At 48.2% G+C, this 23240-nt stretch overlaps 1 protein-coding gene across 1 annotated transcript in view; it reads right to left on the bottom strand.

Moving 5' to 3' along the window:
* FBXO22 (F-box protein 22) overlaps positions 1–23240 on the bottom strand; it is a 533135-nt gene that overhangs the window by 237930 nt on the left and 271965 nt on the right. Inside the window, exon 4 of the mRNA XM_069624341.1 lies at positions 2598–2693. Within this exon, the coding sequence (XP_069480442.1) occupies positions 2598–2693 (96 nt within the window). The remainder of the gene's footprint in view (positions 1–2597; positions 2694–23240) is intronic.

Raw genomic sequence — 23240 nt, 5'->3', positions numbered from 1 at the left:
GATTTCCAGGGGTTCCGCCCTCTTGTCATCTGGGAGGAAGTCCAGGAGGGGAGCGATCTTAACCACAGCTCCCTGTCGTAGCGGGCCACGATCACAAGGGCGTTGGCCGCCTTTATGGTCACCACTGCCAACGAGATGACACGTCGTCCCATGACGTCCAGTTTCTTCCCTTTGCCGTCCGGCGGGGAAGTGGAAGTTGATGCCGTTGCCCCCGTCGATTTCTTCTTGGCTCCTGAGGAGACCACCGAATCCAGGCAAGGCTGCGCTCTGAGGCACATAGGAGCAGAGTCTTGGACCCGGTACTAGTTCTCATACCGGTCCCTCTTTGCAGGGGCTGTGGACGGGTTCTTCAGAAGGGACAGTCGTTCGTCCCAAATGTCATCCAGTAAAAAGGTACTGAGAGGACGGTCTTCCTCTTGGCCTCCCGTCGCTGATACAGGAACCCTTCTTTCTTCTGCTCCTCGGCGCATAGCTGGAAAAGCTCTGATGCCCTGGCGAAGATGGCGTGAAAGGAGCTAATTTCGTCGGGCGGGGAAGCCCGGGCAGGGGGTGACGGGACATCCGTTCTGTCGTCACCGCCGTCAACAACATCCGTCCCAGTCGTCGCCGCCTCGGTCTCATCCCTCGGTGGGGGAGATGGAGGTGAAGGCTGGAAGGGAGGAGGAGGGCGGACTCTTCTCCACTTGGCTGCAGGACTCCGACGGTCCAGGCTCTGCTGGATCGTCCACCGGCGGCAAGGGCAGACTCGTCCTTATCTCGGTGCACAGGGTTTGCAGTGCCAGCAAAATGTCATCCTGCCTGTCCGTAGGCGGTTGCATCGGCTGCGACGGAAGCATCGGCAGTGGCGTGGTGTCCGGTTCTTCCTCGGCCTGGCGTTCCTAGTCGGTTCCCTCGCACTCCACGTCTGCCTCGTCTGGATCCTTCCCGCGGGCCTTCTCCTCGAACTTCTTGTTGAGGGTTGCTTTAATGATAGCCAGCTCGTCCTCGGAAGAGGTATCCGAGTCCGTTAGGGCTACCTGCCCCCCCCCCCACCCCCCTCTTTCACATCCCAGGGGTTCTGTCGATAGGCTGGAAAGACGATTCCCTCCAGGGCAGGGAAACTCTAGGCCTGGAAGTCGTTTCCACTGGGGTTGCCTCCGTAGGCTTTGCCAGGACCGCCACGACTCCCTCAATCGAGGCCTTAGCCGGGTGAATCAGGGCCTTCACAACCTTGGGCGCATCTGAGACCTTCACCGTGAGGGGGGGGGGGTAACCGCCTCGCTCCCCCTTGGCTTTCTCTTTCAGGATCTGCCGGGGCTTCTCCCGAAGCTTAATTGGGTTGTCCGACTTCCTTTTCACCGAGCCAGAGCGTTGGCTCGTGGTTGATGGCGTCGGTGACATTGCGCCTTGCCAAACCAACGGCGCTCCCGGTGCCCGCGGACTTGCTGTGATTTGCCTTCTGTTGGGCCCCCGTCGCCAGAGCATCCTCAAAGGTCTTAGAAGACTGCTTGGATTTCTTCTTCTCACCTGCTGCTGGGTTCTTCGCCTCCAGCCAGTTAGTGAGTCGTGTACGACGGTCCTTCATGGTCCGGGTGGACATGTTCTTGCAGAACGCACAGTCCTCCTCCACATGCGACTTGTCGGTGTGAAGGCAGTAGAGACACTGGGAGTGCTCATCCTCCTTGAAGACGTTCTGTAGTCCATATCCTGGGCAGATCCTTTGCAGCTTGGAACCAGTGGGCGTCGAGTCTCCTTTGTCCTGGGCCATGTCCAAGCAGAGTAGGCCTCAAAAGGTCTTCGGGAAGCCTCCAAGAAGTTAACTTCGACGAAAATCACCCTTGAGGGCCGTAGAAATTTCCGAAAAAGGTCCCCGATGATCAGAAGAAGAAACAGTGGAGCTTGAGGCTCGATTTGACCAAAAATAAAGGGTAAACTCTTAGAAAAAACGCGACACGCAGTAAAAGCTCGAGAGCGAAGCACAAGGACTCCCAACACTTGAACGTGTGGTAAAAATCTGAAGATGGCTGCCAGAAGAGGGGCTTCATTAGAGGGCAGTCATTGGCTGGGGGCAGTATGACCCAGAGACCAGTGATTGGTTATTAGAAAGACAGTTCAGAAACGAAACTGAACTGATTTTTTTTTTACCGAGGATTCCCAGCCTGACGACTGGGAATATTCATGAGCATGTGAATCCATGTCAAAACCTCATGCTGGAGAACTGTTTGATAGAGGGTGCATAAAAGTGTGCCTAAAAAAAACATTCAAAGTTAACTTATTTTGAACATAGGGAGTAGAAGAAATATTGTAAGAAACAAACCTTAACTTTGTCACTTGTGATGTTTTTAACACCCAAGTCAAAAAATAAATAATTGTTTTTTACAGAACAGACAGAATGCCATATTAACATGGATTAAACACACTAGTTAAAGCTTTGGGTGAAGAGCTGTGCGACATTAATTAAACCTCATTGTAAACAATTTCATTAAAAAAAAACAGCGAAGAGGTGTTCACGTTTAATAAAAATCCATTTGAAGAAAAACATTGATTTTAAAAAAAGGAGGACATATGCAATCGCCAAATCAATGCAAGAATTAATAATATCTGACATTTTCACCTACCAATGATTCCTGGGGTGGCTATTCCTACAACATGGCATTGTGCTGGTAACAATTTTTCCAATGTTGCTGCAGTTTCTGCACCATTCTTCTTCCTTGCTGCGAAAACAAGAGTGTTCGGTATTTAGACAGACATCAAGCAAGAAAAAAAAAAGTTACAATTGGGAGAAAAACATTTCATACAATTTTATAAAGATACACGAGTTTAGCTAGCGCAATTTATCAGACCTTCATACAAAATTCAAAACTAGTTTCAGGGATCCTTATATTCCCAATACTGAAAAAGGCAAATATCATTTGAAGCAGAAATGGAACAAAAATAAAATGTGATAATGAGACCCCTTCTAAGGCAAGATTGTATGCAGTACTGTGTGGGAGACTGCACCAGCCTTGCCCTCTTCGCAATAGCAACCCAACCCTTGGTATAAGTCTGTACTACACAAGTTGGGAGAGTGACTGAGCAGCCAGATTTATCACAAGAGAGGTTAATGTGAGCTGTAGTGTTGCACCATAGAGTTGCACAGTGACAAGTATCCAAATGGCACTTACACTCAATTTATCGTGATTAAACAATTATTTATTAATTTAACAGTTGGTTTGAATAAGCCTTCTTTAGAAGGGAGCAAGTATGTAAGACTTAAATACACTTCAAAAATACACACTCAGTTTCAATAAATCAATAGATACCCATTTGGGATGGCACACAGGCACTTCCTACACTGTGAGGTGACTTCAATAACTAGGACACTGGACATTGATATATCACTGGTACATTTAGAGCAATACAGAGTTTGCTGTCAAAAAGGAAAATGTTAGGGAAGGAAACAATGGTTAACAAGTTTCTCAAACAGGTAATTACTTTGAGCGCCCCTCTGCCCCATGCAATGTAGATGAACCCTTTCCCAGCTATACAAGTAACGTATGCATGACTTTTTGCAGGGACAGATCAAAACACAAAGGCCCTCATTACGACCCTTGCGGAAAGCGACTGACCGGAGCGCCACAGCGTAAATAGCGTTTCCGCCATTGCACGAAGGAGCAAAGTGCGGCCCATTCCGACCCATCGGGCACGAGCACCACGCCACGGCGGAAGTGCAAAGTCCGCGATGGCGGAAATGACCCCAAAACGGCCCACACCGCCGCCGTACGGCGCCCTAGGTGCAATACCGCCACCCCTCTTAGCGGTCACCGCAGTGTGCGCCTACCGGAAAGTACGGTGACCGGAAATATACGGAAACGGAAGTTAAAACATGGGCCCGGAACGGGAAACATCCCGGCGTACACCTATAAAACCACTAAAACCACACAACCACTAAAATCACTACCCTGAAACACACCCCAACCCGTCACCCACCCTAGCGAAACCAAGACAAATGGGAAAAGTAGCGAAGAAAGCGTGCGACCGCAAGCGGCAGGTCCACTTCTCCCGCGAGGAACTCACCGTGCTAACAGAGACCCTCCAGGAGAATGCTGCCGTCGTCTTCTCCACGCAAATGACCAGAACGGCACTTGCAAACAAGAAGACCATATGGGCTCTGGTGGCACAGCGGGTAAGTGCGGTGGGGACCGCACCCCGCACCCCACAGCAATGCCGCAAGCGATGGGACGACCTGCGGATACGCGTCCGCAGCATACTCTCTGCCAACCGCAACATTGCCACAGCCACCGGGGGAGGTCCTGAATCACCCATCAAGTTGACCCCCTGGGAAGAAATCTGTGCCTCCACCATCGGAATGGAGAGCATAGAGGGAGTCGGAGGGATGGAGAAAGGAGTGCAGACATCCGAAGATTCAGGTAGGTGTACCAGATAAAACAATGCCAAATCCACACAGTCCATCCATGTAAAGTACCATGCGTCCACATAGTGCAACAGAAACACATGTCCAGGAGAACGGCCACACACATCGGCCTGATAGCGCACGTTAAAACCCACAATAAATACATAAATAATTAAAAACCCCTAATACACGCACTACACGTGCAGCAGGCACACCCTAACTGCAGGCTGCCAAACAACTGCACCCTCACTCCACACACAAATCAAAGCACCTCCAAGGACCCGACCCAAATCACCCTCAGGTACCACCCCAGAGCATGTGATACAATGCCATTCCAATTCCCACAGACCCATCATTAACCCTCGCCCTCCTTTACTCCACCACAGGGTCCGATCCAAACGACGAGCTACAGGACACCCCTACCAGCACACCTGCAAAGAGGGCCAAGACCAACGGCCAGAGACCCTCCACCTCAGCTGCACGCATCAAGACACGGCAGCAGCACAAATCAGGTGGCAGCACAGAGGAGGGAACATCAACAGGCACCCCAGCAGCCAGCATGCCCACAACACCACCACCACAGGTCCCCCCAATGGATGCCACAGAAGGCACTGCCTCTGGTGGCAGCAGCACCATAGGTGACACCCCATTGATGGCAGCATGCTCGGACACAGAAAACGGGGATGCCGAAGTCAGATCCATCCATGACCTGTCCCAATCCCCCTGTCTGTCCCATCCCGTACAACATGAGGATACCACGCAGGGGCACCCACAAGACAACGACTGGCCATCCCCCACAAGCCCTGTGGCAAGGCAACATGAGGACAACAGCCCCTCTGTGACACCCCCGCAAATGGGCATGGCCCAGCAGAGGCAACAGTCCCTCGACCAGTTAATCGTGCAACAGCAGCAAATGGCCACGCTCCTCAAGGACCATGCCGATGAATGTGGGGGCACTAAGGCAGACATAGAAACATCAACTGAGACACTTAGGGCAGAAATGGAGAGAGGCACAGAGACGCTGAGGGCACAAATGGAGAGTAGCACTGAGAGCCTGAGAGTCCAAATGGAGAGAAGCACCGAGAGCCTGAGGGGGGAACTGCATGCGACGTCCAAAGACGTATGTGCCGAACTTGCCGCAGTGCGCCGTGTGCTCACTGAGCTCTCGCAAACCCTTAGGGACATGCATGGACGTGAGCAGGCAGACACATCATCCGTTGCAAGTTCCGTCCAGGGCAGCCCCCAACGTAGATCTGGAAGGAACCTGCGCTCCACAGGCAGGGGTGCCCCTGATACCCGCAGAGGGGGCTTGCAATAGCGACAGCCCACTGACAATGAGCATCTTTGGACACTGGGGTTCGTGGGGGAGGTAGGAGGGTGGAGGGGGTGTGTTGGGCTCACTTGGGTGGCGGGTCGATAGGGTGTTCAACATGACATCACATATGCCATAAAAAGTGCACGATCAACCAATGAGATGCGTGGACATTGATTTCTGTGTACTAGGCCATCATAGGCGTACAGTCCATATTGGGCATGTCCCAGACACGCACAGTGCCACGAGTCCCGTGTCCATGTATCAGCCACCAGGCGTGAGTGCTAGAAGCATACATCAATGAGATGCTGACGAATGTCACGGGCCTCCGGTGCCTCGCAGACTCCATGAGGTGCTGCCACATCCCCACCCTCATCATGACCATCATCAGGTGCTTGCAGTTCTGCGTCAGGGGGCATGGGCACATTTCTACGTACGCACATGTTGTGGAGCATGACACATGCCATGACCATCTTTGCAACCTTCTCATGGCGGTACAGGAGTGCCCCGCCAGACCTGCTGAGGCAGCGGAAACGAGTCTTCAGTAGGCCGAATGCCTGTTCAATGACTACACGGGTACGTGAGTGGGCATGGTTGTAGTCCTCCTCATGCTGGTCCCGTGGGTTCCGGACTGGTGTGAGGAGCCATCTCTTCAGTGGATATCCAGCATCACCTGTATGTGGACGAGAAACGTATGATGTGGAATGCCATTGCTACGTACGCACACCCCCCCCCTTCCTGCCAGGTCATTGCCAAATCACATTCCCCACATAATCATGCATGTAATGAGACTCACCGAGTAGCCAGGATCTGTTCCCTGCGTGTCGCTCCATGTAGCGTGGTATTGTAGAGTTCCTCAAGACCATAGAATCATGGGTTGATCCAGGGAATCTGGCACAACAATGTGTAATGATCCTGTTGGAGTCACACACCATTTGTACATTCAGGGAATGAAATTGTTTTCTGTTGCGGTACTGGGCCTCCATGGCATGTGGAACGACCAATTCCACATGGGTGCAGTCGATGGCACCAATGCAACCCGGTATGCCGGCAAGTGCATGGAATCCCACTTTTGTGTTGGTAATTTCCTGCTCCGAGCGTGGTAGAGAGATGTAGTCGTCTGCGTGCTGCAGGAGGGCATCGAGCACTTGCAATAGTGTCCGTGAGAACAGTGGCTGAGAAATGCCATGCAACTGTCCGACTGTGTGCTGGTAGGTGCCTGTGGCCAGGAAGTGGAGTACAGACACCACCTTCAGTAGGGGTGGGATGGCGGTTGGGCTATCTATCATGCTGACAAGGTCAGCCTGTGTCATGTCCACAATGGCGGCTATGGTGTCCCGGTCCAGACGGTAGAGGGTGTGGATCTGCTCATCAGTGAGGTTGAACGGATGTGCTCGGAGGCGTGGGATTGCGGGCTGCCTGCGTGGTGGTAGTGGCTGTGCTGGCGGCCCTTGCTGGCCCTGCCTTGGCCTCCTCCTCCTCCTGCGTCTCCTTCGTGCGGCCGGTAGCAGTTGGTGTTCGTCTTCTTCTTGGAGTTGGAGTAGTTGCAGTGCTATCAGGTCCCCCAGGGCCAACATCGCGAGTCCTGCCGGTAGCATTTCGGTGTGGTTGTGGGAGGAGACTGGCTGTGCAATTTATGTGTTTTCAGGCTGTATGGCCTCCACCTGTGGTGATTAATTCCACCTGTGCAAGCTGCTCTCCCCTTTGGCCGAGCACGTCCCGCGCACAACGCTGCAAATCTGGGAATGGCATCTTGCTATTGCAATCATGTATTTGTACCCGATGGCCGTGTAACATTGGTTGACATGTTCATTCTGCTGTGGTCCCATTGTTGCACATACTATCTGTGCAGTCGCGAACAGACTTGTGAAGGGTCAGTGGAACGTAGTACTCGAGTAACGGTGGGCCCTCATGCATCACTTTACCGAGTTGCAATGACGGGCGGGGCGTCCCATTTGTGGGTGAAGGCAGTTGCCATTTTCACACACAGCCGCACTCGATGGAATAATTAGTGATTTCAAACGGCCACAGATGCCTTTTCGGCGTGATGTTGCAAATGTGGAATTCCAAGGGCGGCGCTTTCGGTTTCCAGCTAGCGGCGAGGAGATGCCCACAGGTCTGACTGCAAATATAACGTTCTGTTGTTCAATGTCCTTGAGACAGGGCCCATGGCGAGGAAGCAATGATTGATATGAATAGTTTGGGATGCGCAATTGCTACGTGGGCGATGAGGCCGGCCGTTCCCAGATACATGTTACTTCACAACACTGGAATTACGGGCTGGGGCACTGTGGATTTTGCAGGCTGCATAACGCACAGACTCAATGGATGTTTCTAATGTTATGTGAGTAATTATTCAGGCGTTTTGATTCCGGGATGAGGGAATGATGAATGGATGCATGGGCAGGTGATTTGATACAGAGTTTGCCATGTACAGGGCTTCTTGGGATCTATCCGCCTCCCCTACGCTATGTGATGCAGGGCTGCCATGGTGGGACCATCGTCTATCTGGCCTTGTTGAGCCCTCCCTGTCTCGACACGCCCTCAGACACTTGTGTCCATGCACATTAACATTCCCATCTGATGGATTCTGTTTTGACAGACGCATGCACAGGTACACTCGTTTGTGATGGTGTTTGCACCTCGATATAGATGGTTAGGAGTCGCAAGTGGTTTTGGGGTGGTGATGATCCTTTGGAGTGGGCTAGCATGCATATGGCTGTGGATTTCGTGTGATCATTGAAGTGAGTTGTTGGAATGTAGTTCTGATGGCCATTCTGTTCTTTTTCTTTTCTTTTGGTCGACAGGTATCTCCTCCCCTTTTGCCACTGCCATCTGTATGCCACTCCTGCAGATGGGTTTTACTCCCGACACCTGCTGCTTCGTGTTAATCAGTGGAGCAGCATTACGATCTTATGGGACGATCGCCAATGGCCCACATGCCCTTACGCAGTACTGGTGGCTCGGAGCAACATTTCGGCCTTTCAGCTGGACTAGTGCCTCCCCATTGGGACGGCCCTGCGGTTCTGTGCGCTTCCATGTTGCCTTTTCGTACGTGAATGTGGCTCTGTGTACCATGAGGGAACAGGACGACACACAAGTAGTGGCTGGTCATTTCTTGCGGATGCAGCCCACAATGGTGATTGGTGTTTAGGAGTTCATGGCCTGATGGCTGTATGGGCTTGGTGACTTTGATGTGCATTAAATTTCTATTCTGATTTGGCCCGTGTAGCGTTTTTCTTTGCAAGTGATGTGGCATATGCCTATTTGGGGGGCGATGTATTGTGAGGAGATCTGCATTGGGTTCCAGCTTCGGAGTTTAGTTGCGTGGTACTGTACTGGGCGCGTTTGCCTACTAAGCCCGTGAGGTCAGGGATGGGGGCTGCCAATATGACAGTTTGAATGTTGTCATGCTCAGGGGCGGGGGATTGGGTTTTGTGTAACAGATGCCGGTCAGCCAGGTGGACTGGTGGAATGATGTGATTCTCGGAATATGGCTGGTCACAGGTGCCTGTGTTTGCGTGCGTTTCTTGGTGGGGGACTGTGGTCATGTCCATTGGGATGGCTTCTGTATTCGTGCCATCTGTGCCCTGCAGCTCCCATTGGCCCCTCTTGTGTTTCTTTTGTTCGTTGCCATGCATGGGTGACTTGTACATTTCAATGGTTGCATTGTGGCTTCATTGCACCTACGGGGAGTTGTACTTTGTGGGCAGGGAGCGGTGTACAGGCACTCAGTGGGGCCGTTTACGGTTGATTCGCGATGCCGTACTTCTCACCATGGCGGAATGGTACATTACGCCATGCCTGATGGCGTTAGGTACATGTCCGCTAGGGTCGGAATTGGCGTACCGTTGCGCCATGGTGGTGTTTGCGGTTTCGCATGGCGCGCGCGTGCTTGGTGCAGTTAGCGTTGGCGTTCACTACGGTGTCGCTAATGGCTTCGTACTTTGCGGTGACGGGTCATAGTCGCACCGAGCGCTATTCGATGGCGGTATTGCATTTCCGCCATCGTTTTCCGATTTCCGCAAGGGTCGTAATGAGGGCCAAAGTCAGAGGTTTAGAATAGTCTTCAGGTAGCCAGGACAGTCAATGTCAATTGATCGAAGTCTAGGGGAGCTACAGCACTTCTGGAAGTTAAGTAAAAAGTCTTGCACAATGTTATAGAGAGTTTTGTTGAAAAAGAAATCACTGTTTGGCCACAAGCTCTGAGGCTTGTGATGGGCAAAGCTGCAACCAACTCAGCAAAAAGCAGCAAATTCAAGTCTAAACTGAGAGCAAGCAAGCTACACAACGAGGTAAGTACCCCTTTAGTTCACAGTACTTTAGGTCTGAAGAAATGCTTCCAGCTGGCTTCTGTTCCTGTTGTAGGTCCTGCAGATCCGGTGTTCCTGGGCCTCAGTCGTAGGACAAGAGGGAGGACGTCTGGGGACTCCTGCACTACGATTAGAAGGTCGGCGGCAGCAATGGGCAAAGTTCAGATCAGCATCACTTTGCGGTTTCAGCTTCTCGCCAATAGTGCCACCACGGTTCTTGGATACCTTGTGGGCTTTCCTTGCCTCCAGGGTCCAGAACTCTGTTGAGGTGGCTCAGGCTTGGTTAGTCCGGAGGATCTTCCTGGAGCTCAGGTCCGACTTAAAAACGATGCACTCGATTCTGGTGTCCCTGTTACCTGGCACTCCGTTCCTGCAGCAGCAATGGAAGTACAGCCAGCAGAGAGGTTTTTCAGTCGAGTTCGTCTTTGGGTCGATTGGTCCCACAAACCCAAGGGGAGAAGTTCTTTGCAGGGTTTCTCTAGTCGAGGCGAATGAAGAGTGTCAGCACTGCAGCATGGCTTCACCGGGCAAACCAACGGTGCAGCAAGCGTCTCTCTTCCAAGTTCTTGTTTGGATTCCTTCGTCCAGTGGTCGACTCGCTCTTCCTTGCAAAAGGCCTTGCCTTTTATGCAAGTTGCTCCCAATCATTCACAGCCTAGATGTCACTCACAGAGCAGAGTGGCTGTCCTCCAAGGACGGACAGTCAGCCAGCCAATCACCTTTAGGTGCATTCCTGTAACCAAGGGGGTGAAGCACAGGGAGTTTCAGGAACCTCCCTCACTTCGTGCCCTGCCAGACACGCTGGAGACAGAGGCGGGCTTCACCAGTGAATCCCGCCAAAGACAAAACGAACCAAGGGACCAAACCTGGTTTGGCACGCAGAGTAAATCTCAAGAAGGACCTTTACAACATGAAATGGCGAAAAAAGACGACCAGGGCCATTTTGACAAGATGGGCACCCATGGGTGCTTTACTATAGCTGCGATTGCAGTCCACAGTAAAAACAATGGTAGTAAAAAGTAAACCACTGCCACCACCCATTAATTGCAGAAATGGTAACATAAAATGAGAAGCTAGACAAAGGGGATACTAAGTAACCACTCCAGCACCCTATGGTAAGATAGTGTGTGCTGGGTCTAGAAAGTTACAAAATGTAAGTAAAGTCAATTTCACTTTACTGCTCTGGAAAACAGTAGTGTATCCCAGAGCAGGTATTGAAACCTTTGGGAAATCTAAGAGACTTCCCTGTGCCACGGCATTGAAGGTTCTGTGTGTCACAATGCAAAGATGATGCCTATGAAGTTTGTCAGACTCCAAAGTCACAAGAAACAGTCGAAATAACAGAAAATTACGAGAGTGGGAAAAAGGTCTCACTCTCTCCAGGTTAAAAATTAAAAAGTTCTAGATTTATCACATACTAACCGCAGGCAGAGGCTTTGATCGATCGTACTCAAGCCTTCACAAAATCCTGCCTGCCAGTGGTTAATGATCCCATTGTTCTTAGCCCAATCATCTACATTGAATAATAGTGCTCTGGCAAATATGTTGCATCTTGCATCCAATAATGAAATCTGTCTGTAATTGGCAGTATCATCCCGACTGACCTTTTTATAAATAGGGACAATTTCCACAGTTGTCCAGGCCAGAGGCACCCAGTCGCATTGAACAATTTTGTCAAATAAGGAACCCAAACAATAGGTTAGGTTCTATAGAACTCTATCAGGACCCTAATCAGTCCTGGGGCCTTACCCAATTTTTGATTCAGGAGTGCTCGCTCTACCTCATTATTTGTGAGTACCAGCGGTGGACAGTTGAGTACACCCCCAGAGCCAATGCTCACTCTGGAGTAGGTGATTTCTAATGGTACTGCCCCATCAACCAGATAGAGATTCCCAAAGTGTTCTACCAAACGCTGTTCCAGGATACTACCTTGCAAAACGATTGGGCCCTGTTCTTTTAGCCGTTCCCATCATAGCCCAGAAACCGGAGTCCACACTCCCTATTGTTTGCAATAGTTTTTCCCTAAACATCTTCATGCCACGCCTTCTTTTTGTCCTTCAGCAGCTTACGATACTCCCTTTCGGCCAGACTAACTTCACCACCTCTGTGTCCGGGGGCCCTTCACGGCAGCTATAAGCCGCCCTTTATTGCACTTGCTTTGCAGTGTGCCTGGGGCTCGTTATGAAGAGTGTGCAGAAGAGTGCCAGCCAATATTACACCACTGAGAAACACAGGCGACATTGGAGTAGCTAGACAGGTGAAGAAGTAAAATCACATGCATATTAATAGACCTGCTGAAGATCCAAAGCTGGGACACTACAGTCAGGGTCACCTCTCCTGCATCTGGAGGACCATGGGCATGCGAGTGACGAAACCGGCATCGCGTGAACCAATTGTGCAAGTAAACCAAACCCTCATAAGCGGCAAGAAGAAAGGAGCAAAAAGGGGGAAGGGAATTACACTGCTGGGTTGGGGTGGCAGTGAGGGAGGTGGGTGGGAATGGAAATACGGGGTCTGAACTTGACCCCGTAGCCACAAAAAGAACCAGTTGCGCAAGTTGCCACCAAAGCGCCAGTTGCGCTCCATTAAGGGTAAAATGGGTGGAAACTACAGAAAATCTGGCTACTGGGCACAGAGGTACACGGAATATGGACTACGAGGGCAGCAACATTAATCACTGACATGGATAAAGATCCATTAACGAGGGAATGGCACAACAGTTGAAGATACTAATCTGGAACATCCAGGGATTTGGGGAAATTTATCAAGTCACGCAAAATAATATCTTATGCCGACAGACAAAAGGCCATTATACTATTCCTACAAGAAACTCACGCCAAAGAAACCACTTGCGCCATATAACCACCTTGTGTGAGGGGTCGGGGTGGGGGGAATAGATACTTTACCTCGTATTCCACTGAATCCAGAGGCGTCATGATAATTATCCACAAATCCCTGACATTCGTGGCGAAACAGTAGATCCAGATGGGAGGTTCCTGGTAATACACTGCGTCCTGGAAGGCCTAGAGCTCATACTTTTCAACACCTATTGCCCTGATACCGACTCTCTGGAATGCTTCGATCATTTAAAAGATACCCTTGCCGGGTATCACGGGTTACCTCTAATATGGAGAGGTGACATGAACCTTATTCTCGACCGCACACTAGACAGGACCAACAAAAGCCCCTTGCCCCCAAACCAGAGCAGCTCGCCAACTATTATCCATCATGCAGGCACTCAAACTCCGGGACGCATGGTGAGCCACACATCCACAATCAAGAGAATATACTTTCTACTCCTCAGCACACAACATTTCGTCCCGCATTGATCTCTTCCTTATCTCTAGCTCACTAATGGCAAAAGTACTGAACGCAGAAATTGAAACTCTCTATCCTACCACCCCCGATTTCACTAACTCTGAAATTAAAAGCAGGCCCATGAAGCTGCTCTTGGAGGTTTAAATCCTCTGCACTGCTGGATGGGGTGCTCAGAGCAGATATCAAATCCGACATTGACAGTTTCTTCGACACCAAGGCACCGGACGCCATTTCTCACAGCATCAGATGACAGGCCTTCAAGGTTTACACCAGGGGCATGGCGATGTCAAGAGAGGCCGGGATACTTAAATGCATCAGAAGGGACCTCGAGAACTTCGAAAGGTCACTCAAAAACCTCGAACAAGAACACTCTAGAACCTCCGACCCCACATTGATGGCTCAAATCCGCTCAGAGCTGGAGAGGTCAGACGGCCTTGCCTTAAGTTAACCCAATACTTCGCTCGGCCGGTTGCAGCCAAGAAATACAGGGAAGGTGATAGGCCGAGGAGGACACTGGCGAGGGTAATCCGATCCGAACGCGACAGAGACCAAGTGGACTGCATTTTAGATATGCATGGGAATAAGTGGTCCAACACGGATGTAGTTTAGGTATTTCACACCTTTTATCAGACGCTATACACTGCACCAAAATCAAACAATGAACAGGCCCATTCATACTTTTCTTCAGAGCATCCCAACATCCTGCCTTAGTGCTCAAACCAGGGATGAACTGGAACTTCCAATCACCCTGGAGGAAATTGTGGCAGTCATCTCTGCCCTCCCCAAAAGTAAGGCCCCGGGTCCTGATGGCCGAATTCTACAAGGAGTATGCAGTGCTACTATCGCCAACCAACCTGCTGCTATGGGAAGAATCCCTCAGTTTCCTCTCCCTGCCGAAATCTTTGAGAGAAGCCCTAACCACAGTAATGCTAAAACCGGACAAACCTACCAATGAATGCGGCTCATACATACCCCTGTCCCTCATTAACTGCGATACCAAAATATTTGTGATGGTTCTGGTAAAATGCCTACTCCCACTAATGCACACTTGGTTCACCCTGAGCAGGCTGGATTTATTCCAGGTAGTTCCACTACCCTCAATATTAGATGATTGTTTAACATACTGGCTAGGATAGAACACAGAGCACAAGCCGTGGAAGTAACGATAGACACCCATAAGACATTCGACATGGTCGCCTGGGATTACCTATTCGCAACATTGGAAGGGATGGGATTCCGCCCCAATATGCTGAATTATATCAAACTCCTATACACACAACCACTAGCCTAGGTTCTTGTTAATGCATGGACATCCACAACATTTCGGCTTGAGAGGGGAAACCTGACAAGGTTGCCCATTCTCCCCCTCCTCTTGATCCTGGCCATTGAGTCAATGGCGGAGTAAATCAGGCTACACCATAGTCATCAGGGAATCCGCCAAAGCGGGCCTTGTTAGATCATTTCCCTATAAGAGGAGAATGTGATATTATACGTTGCACTCCTCATCCAACTTGACACCAATACTTGAAGACATCACGCGTATAGGGGAACTCTCAGGCTTTATAGTCAACTTCTCGAAATCTGAAATATTCCCCCTCACAGATGCTACTCGGGACTGCCGTAGAAGCATCTCCCTACGATGGTCCCCAGATTGCAACAAATACCTGGGGGTGATGGTGTACCACTCCAACCCCTACCTATTGCAAGACAACTATACTTCACTCACTTCATATACAGAGAGCAAAATGCATAGCTGGAAAACCCTCCCCTGCTCTCCCCTGCTTCTAAACCATCATTAATCAAAATGCCGATACTCCCCAGGTTGCTATATACTTTCACTAATGTCCCTGTGTGGCCAGGAAACCCCTACTTTGTCAAAATACATGGTCTATTAGCGCAGTTCCTGTGGCATTCCGGAGCGGTCCGTAAGAAATGGGAAGAGATGATGTACACACCTATGACAAAGGGGGATTCACTGCTCCTAACCTAGAACTATACTGGATAGCTGCCCAAGCACAGTTTGCCATGTTCTGGTACCCTATGACATCACCCCCATCCGCCCCCCCGTGTACAACTGGACACACTAGCCGCAACAGATTCGGATTTAAAAACACTAATAGTAGACCAACACTACAAGGATGACTGCACATTCGACCCAGTCGCCTCCACACTGCGTGCATGCCGTTTGATATTCGTCCACACGGGTACAGATAAGCCCTACCACCTTTGGCTTCCCGTGTGGACATTCCCCGAGCTAAATACCACATGGGACAAAGAGATTCAGACGAGGTGGGAACAACTGGGCTACAGGGCCCTGACGGATGTCTTTCCTGAGGTCGAATTTATCACACCCGCCACTTGGAAACTTGGTCATCGGAACATCAGGGTGGGTCAACTTCATTACAACCGGTTACGTGCAGCCATATCGGCCAGATTGCCCTCCTACCCAACCGAACCCCCAGAGACTGCATCCCTCGCCTATATTGCAAACTTGGGAGACTGTAGACATACCCTCTCTACACTATATAATAATGCTAATAGACACCACTTCGCCACCCACCTCACGTGCCCGGGAGGGATTGTGAGCTACATTGACCCACTGAACAGAATTTCTTCAAAACCAAGCTGCGCTTCAACAGACACAGCAAAAGGGTTGGGCTGGTTCCTATGAGCACCATGGCCTCAAAACTGCATTGTGCAGCAACAAAAAGATGCCTGCACCATCTTGCCAAGCACATAGTGTGCAGGATGGAACAAGGGGACACACTAAAGGAGCTTGCCAGTGTGTTCTTACATATACATAAGAAACAGAGTGAGAAAGCAGCGTTTTGCTGCCAGACCAAAGTCCCCATTAAAAAAGGGAACTTTTTCACCTTTAAAGAAAATGCTGTTCTGACGCTATTTCCATCTGTTCTTCCTTAAACCACTGTGATTAATAAGGCCCTGACGATGCCCATTCATATCCCCATTGTGCTTCAGCAAAACCAAGCATGACCCCTGAATGACAGGCTAAGTTAAGCCAAATCTGAAAAATAAAAAGTCCCAAGAAACTTCACTTTCTGCCGTGCACGGGAAACGCTTTATTTTGTGCTACAAAGTGTCAAAGGAATGAAACCTGAAAAAGAAATCATAGCTCTGTGCACATGTCAATTCCAGGAGACCTTTGCCTTGTACAGACTGTTATGTACAATAAACTAACTATGGCTGCAAAACAATGAGGGAATCTAGTTAGAAAAACCGAATTTAAAAAGAAATGCCAGCTTTTCACCACACATGTAAAAATGGGCTTTGCAGACAGAGGAGAAACATGCCAGTTTAAAAAAAGTACAACTGTTGAATGAAACCCTGCCCTTATCTAGCAATGTGAAGGGGATTGTGATGTGAAAATGCAATGAAGAAAATGGTTCCATTTAGCAGATTTTCTTACAATTCAGAGCCAAAATAAATACAATTAATTCAAACTTCAGTGGCTGCTGGGGGGATGTCAGTTAAAATAAATATATAGGTTTCTGCTGAGAGGATGACAGAAACAAAAAGGGCCTCTAAGTAGATACCAACACCTCTGTGATGATTACTAGGTTGGACGGAATCTAGTATAGGCTGAACCCACTGACAATGGAATTTCCAGGACAAGGATATGTGAAAAGAAAGTCACACGTCTTTGTGATTTCTACAGGAGGCTTCAGGGGAGATCTTCATGACGCCCTTGCCCTTCAGGGGGGTAGCTTGGAAGTGAATCCCAAATATGGGTGGACAAAGGGCTGCCATTTGTTTCCAAAGACTATTTATGAATAAAAATGTCAAGACTTTTATCTCTGCAGCAGGACTTTGTAAACATTTCACAGTTTAAAATTGTTTTTGTGGTTAATAATTTGAAACATAGTAGAATTCACTGACCCCTTTGGAATAGAAATGGCAAATAATCAGGGATTACAAGGAAAGTATCCATGATGCCATTGCAAATGTGCATACTTACATGCCTTATGATTATCCACACATGTATAAAGTTATGGAATATTATGCCAAACATTTCACACTGAAAAGCACGAAAAACTGGTAGAAGGGCAAAACAATGTCTCACAAACTGGAGGATTGGACTGCTATGTTCTGCATAAAATATGTAACCTGTTTATGTAATTTGTTTAGATGGTTTCCACTGTATAAAAGGTGCCGTTTAGGGCAAAACTGAATTTTAGTTAAAGTAAGTGTGGGAGGTTTTGGACATTGTAACAATTACATCATAAATCTGACATCATTCCCTTGAAATCCAACCAGCTTATAGGGCGGGGGACTAGCACCCTTGACCAATTCAGAAGTTTAGAGACGTGCTTAGCTAAACCTGCCCAGCCATATACTTTGATGATGTCACTATGCATCATAAATAAGAGTCCCTGACAAGACTCCACAGAGACTCTTCCTGAAGTTCCTGCGCTGCGTTCCTGAGCTGCTCCATCCAGATTACAGACCTCACTACAATGCCAAAGCATTGCTGACCCTACTCCAGAGCCCACTGCAAAACCCAAGCATTGCTGATTCTATTCCCTGCAAGGCCTCAATTCTGAAAACCCACTACTCCCCCATTAAAAAGGGGAAATCTGTGTTTTTCTTTTGGGAAACATCCTGAACCAGCCTGGCTTGCTGCCTACTAACTGCATGTCCGCTGCAATCCTGCCATCCAGCTGACCTTTAGTATCCAGTGACCAGAATTGCCATTCCACTGTCCTTTTGCCAGGTGTGCAGCCGTGTGGTGGCCAGAACCTGTTGACTGTCCAAAAATCCCAAAAGCAAAAGTGAACCAAGTATAATTCCTACCCCATAGAAACCCATAACCTATCTTGTCTTGCCTTTGTCCTTATCCCACTCTCAAAGCCATCTTATCCTTACCCTGATAATTTGTGAAAACTGGTAGAATTATCTGTGCACCCTGCCCGTGACTTTCTAAAGTGCTAGCGCCATTTTTGAATTTTTGGCTTGTGTAATCCTAAACCATTAGTCCTATTTCGAGTGATCCGACTGGTTTCCGCCAGGGTTGGGCGCTGGGGTGACAGTTGAATTCGGGACTCAACCTTGGATCTTACTGTGTCCATCTTTGGTGGTCCAGTCTGAATACTCTAGTTTAAAGTAAAACTGTTTTTGTCACAACTGATTTCCTTTCCTATTTCACGGCTTCATTTTTCTCAAAGTGCACCTTTTTATATCTTGCATAACTCATCCAGTTTCATAGCTAGAGACCTATTTTCAACTCTAGAGTGTCCCTGTGATATATATCTATCCCCCACTCCAAATCAGAGTATTTCACCCGTTTTTATTAAAAACCGTTTGGGTAATTTAAAGCGGGAATTGAAAAGAAATGCAACTTTTACACGTGTCATTTGGCTGCAATCTGTTCTCAAATTTCCACTCATTTTCAAATTGTGTGCCTTTTGCTGACCCATTGCCTGGTGATTGCCATTGATATAACCTTCAAGCTAGTGTGATAAAACATATGTATATTATAATTTAACCCCACATTAATTCATTATTTGCCATTTCCAATTGCAATTTTAGACCTTTGTCAAGGGTTTAAAGTTCGTTTTTGCCTCTTATGCGAGGGACAGTTGGATTTTTTCCTCTTATTCCCGATTACCTGCAGCTTCTTTCTATCCACTCAGAATTTGTGGGTTGAGGGAACATTGCAGGGGGAAATCTTAACTTGGGTGCTATCTTTCCAAAATCAAAAAGTGCTCCTATTCCATTGTGCTGTATATATGTTCTAGGGGAAGGTTAACCAAGTGCATTTCTCACAATTCCATTGTAATTACCACCCCATTGGTGATTGCTGCTCCATATTAAAAATGGTATGATTTCTTTTGAATTTTAAAATAAACATTGCATTTCACCAACCAGCCCGGTTCATTGTCCATGTTGACCTGGGGGATTTGAAAAAGGGGGTGTGAAAGAGTTGTGTACCATCTCAAATTGAATCTGCCTAAAATAAGGGGAAAAGCATCTCAGTTGTGTGCTACATACTAGGCTGACACCAAAGTGTGTGTCGTCTGATTGAAATCCTTAACAGGATGGTTCCGCGAACTGGGCTCCGAACTCACAGATGACCAATGGACCCGCATGTGTATGCACACTAAGAAAGTTTCACTAAACTTTCACTTTAAATTCATACAATTCAAACTTCTGAATAGACTATTACACACCGGCCAGGCTGTCCAAGAAGGCTCATGCACAACCTCAGGGCTGCCTCAGATGCCAATACTCTCCCGCAGACCACATACACATATTCTGGACCTGCCCTTGGTTAAGAGACTACTGGGACCAAATCATAGAAAATCCCCAAAGTGCTGACTACCCCAATAGAGAGCAACCCCCTTGGAATACTCTTTGGCATATGGCCGGCCAGCCAGGGCAAAACCCACAGAGCATTTCTGTATATAGCATGTATGATCGCTAAGTGAGCTATTCCATTAAAATGGAAGGACAAACCCCACCCCCCCCCCCAGCATGAAAGAATGGCTGGTAGCATTGACATGGGCCCAAGAATGCGAAGACCGATATGTCGCCATCCATCCCCTCCTTTCCAGACCTCGAGATGCCTAGGCGGCCTCCCGCTCCTATCTTTGAGATCTAGATGCATCCAAATTGATATGAAATTAATCATCTCCACCAAATTTAACGCTGTAACATATTTTGTTGTCTCATGCTGCATATCAATCCTTGTTTTCAGTACTATGTATACTATATTGTATGATGCAAGTGTGTATTCCTGTTGCCCTGTACCTTCCCTTGCCAATAATAAAGGTTTTAAAAAAAAAAAGGAGCAAAAGGATCAAGTCATGTCTGCAGGTTGAAAGACTGCTTCTCCAAATCGACCAGAATACCAACCTATAGTTAGCGAGCAAAAAAAAGAAAAACGACCTGAAATCATCCATTGTGTGACCAATTGCAAGAGAACTGAACATCATAAGAGCTGTAATCAACGGAACTAAGAATGAGACAGATTTGCAGACTGCATTAGTCAATGAGAAGGGTCCAGGAAGAGTTCCTGAATCACTCTCCCAAGGAAACAAAGAACGACAAACGCATTAAAAGTACTCATCCACTAGACCAGTGTGAAGATCTAGAGAACAGATTTAGAAGCACAGACATAAGATTTAAAGTTATGAAAGAAAGTTATAAGCACAGGGTTACAAAGGCATGCTTTACTGAACAATTTTCAATCAAGACAGAAGTACTGCACCAGATCTGATCCAAAGAAATCTCAGATATTTTGGTCAAATTCCAAGTAACAAAACTAGAGCAAAGACGGGGCAAGCAACCAAGAACATGGACAATACAGATCTCTCAGAGAATACTGAAGAGAAGAAGCAAAATGATGGCTCCACAACAAGGGAGAAGTCTGAACCGGATGGATTAGCACTTGTTGAAGCAGCTGTGCTTGCTGGGAGTATTCTTCTGCCATGGTTTTAAAAGGACCGTTGACAAAGGGCAGGCCAAAGCCTTAGAATACATGCAATTACCCCAGACATTTAGAAGCTACCTGCTAGAGTAAAGAGTATCAGCGTTGAGCAGCAACTACCTATATTAACAGCAGTGTGCAAAGCACATCTCTTGTTTACAAATCAAATAACCTAATTCCAACAAAGCTGACTTGATGACTCAGTCCGGTTACCTACAGTTGAACATGCCCTCCAGGAGCAATGCTTGACGCCTAGCCACTCATGGGAGAAGAAAAGAGCTCAAATTATGTGTATAAGAGTACGCCTTTAAAAGTAGGTTTTGCAACTACCATCACATTTACTCATTTACAGATTCCTAGCCTGACAACAGGCAATCAAACATTGCATTCTATGAAAGCTCCATATCTGGAGAGGACACTGGTAGACTACTGAATATCCCAATGACCGTCAACCAAGAGACATCTGGGCAAAACTGCTAAAGTGTCTTGGAGGAAGACAACACTAACTGGGCAAGGAACCCATGAATTAAAACAGCTAACCCTAAAACAACTTGAAAGTATCCCAACCCAATCACACAGAGGACACCTCAGATACAATCGATCACCTTTGTCAGTCATCCATCAGTTTTATTCCATTGTCACCAGTCCCTCTTCTTCATATTCAAAGTCCTCCTTTGTTATAGCCCTTCACCCTTGTCCTACAGTCTCCAGCGCTGTCTCTCATTTAGACCCCTATATGGCTTCATCTCCTTTACCCCACCATACATCCCACTATGTAGGTTTCACTTTCTCGGTCTGCCAGCGGTTTCTCTCAGCCATTCAAATATAACATTAACAAATCAGAAATATACACTAAAAATATAAGGAGTAGACCCCCACAAGCCATAAAATACAACCATACGAAGAAACAAGCAATACAAATGACATATGATATTTATAACGTGCCTGTACTACAAGTGTTGCTAGGTACTACAGGTACTGCTATATAAATAAATAAATAAATAAATACAAGGGAGAGAAAACAAGGGGAGGACAAGCCACGATCCTACTAGGCCTGGTGTCATTTGGAGTGTGCAAGTGCGACAATAGAAGTGCAAGGGGAAGGAGAGGGAGAAGTGCAAGGGAGAGGAGGGGGGTAGTCTGAACAGGGCAGCACAGCTTTAGGTAAGTGCAGGAGGCAGGGGTGCTATAGGGTTACAGTTACAGGCCGTAAGTGTGCAGTAGGCCAGGGGGCAATGCAAGGAATACTGTTCGTGGAGGAGCCTGTTACCCAGTGACACTCTAAGTGTTACGCTCACCTGGTATCCACAGGGATGCCACCCAGCCGGGTTACTCGCTGGTATGCTTCTCAGCTTTGCCCTGATGTGGTCTGCGGGGAAGTTTCTGCCTTGTGGTAGATTTAGGCGTGCTCTCCGTCCTGCCTTCTTTGCAGGGGCGCGTTGTCTTTCATGGGCGAGTGCGGTCCAGTTACTTCACTGACGGCGGCCCGTTTGATATTGTTCAGGTAGGTCTTATTGCTGTTCTTTAGTTTTGTTGCTATCCTGTATGCCTTTCTTTGTTTAAAAGGTCTTTTTTCTCCCTTAGGTATGCGGAGCTTCAGCGCGCCGAACTGGCTTGGTTGAGCCCCGCCGTTAAATGATTGCGCATTAAGAGGGCTATGATACAGTAAGTAAGTGCCACGCGCAGCGCTGCAAAGTCTTGCCTTTGCTAACCTGTGTTTTCCTATCTTGTAGGTCGCGGTGTTCTTCAACGCGAGTGGAATGTCCGGAGTGGTGCCAGCCGAGAGGCGACCAGCCAGGTAAGCCTTTTGAGCAGTTCGTAATTTGTAAATGTCTCTACTGCTTTCTTTAATGTTGCCTGCATCTTCCTCTTTTAGGTCGTTCTGTCCGGGAGGCGTGCAGATTCGAGGAAGCTGTTCTCAGTAGCTGCAAGTGTTTAAAGATGAAGACTGCAGGTAAGATGCTGGTGCTAATGATGTTCCTTTTGTTTCCTTGCAGGTTCTGCTTCTCCGAGGTTCGAGGGAATAGCTAGACACGGTGAGCGTCATGTTGCAAGCTGCAACGTAACGTGAAGCGTGTGGTCTTGCTCGGGTGTGGTTTAAATAGCCCCAACAAAATAGTCCAGGTAAAGTAGTCCCTAGCTACCACACCCAAAACACTAGACCACATAGCTTGGTTCTTAGAAACCAAGCTATGTGGATGCCTCCATGTTGGCTGACAATACAATAAAGTAGTTCCCAAGCACATTGTTTTTTCATGGTGTATGAGCCTGGCGCCAGGACTGGCCCCATGAGGGCTTTTGAAGAGGATGCCAGGCTCTAGAGGCCTGAGTCCTGACTCCACCTGGCCAATGGGTTTGCCAGAGGGGGTTAGGGAACCAAGCAACCAGCCCACACAGCTGACAGGTAAACAGACAGGTAAGTTAGCCAGGGAGCGAGAGAGAGAGAGAAGGCAGAGGAGAAAAAGAGGGTCTTGAGCT

The sequence above is a fragment of the Ambystoma mexicanum genome, chromosome 11 (genome assembly GCF_040938575.1).
Source record: "Ambystoma mexicanum isolate Mex_15411 chromosome 11, UKY_AmexF1_1, whole genome shotgun sequence".
Taxonomy (NCBI): domain Eukaryota; kingdom Metazoa; phylum Chordata; class Amphibia; order Caudata; family Ambystomatidae; genus Ambystoma; species Ambystoma mexicanum.
This window is presented reverse-complemented; position numbering and strand designations above follow the sequence as displayed.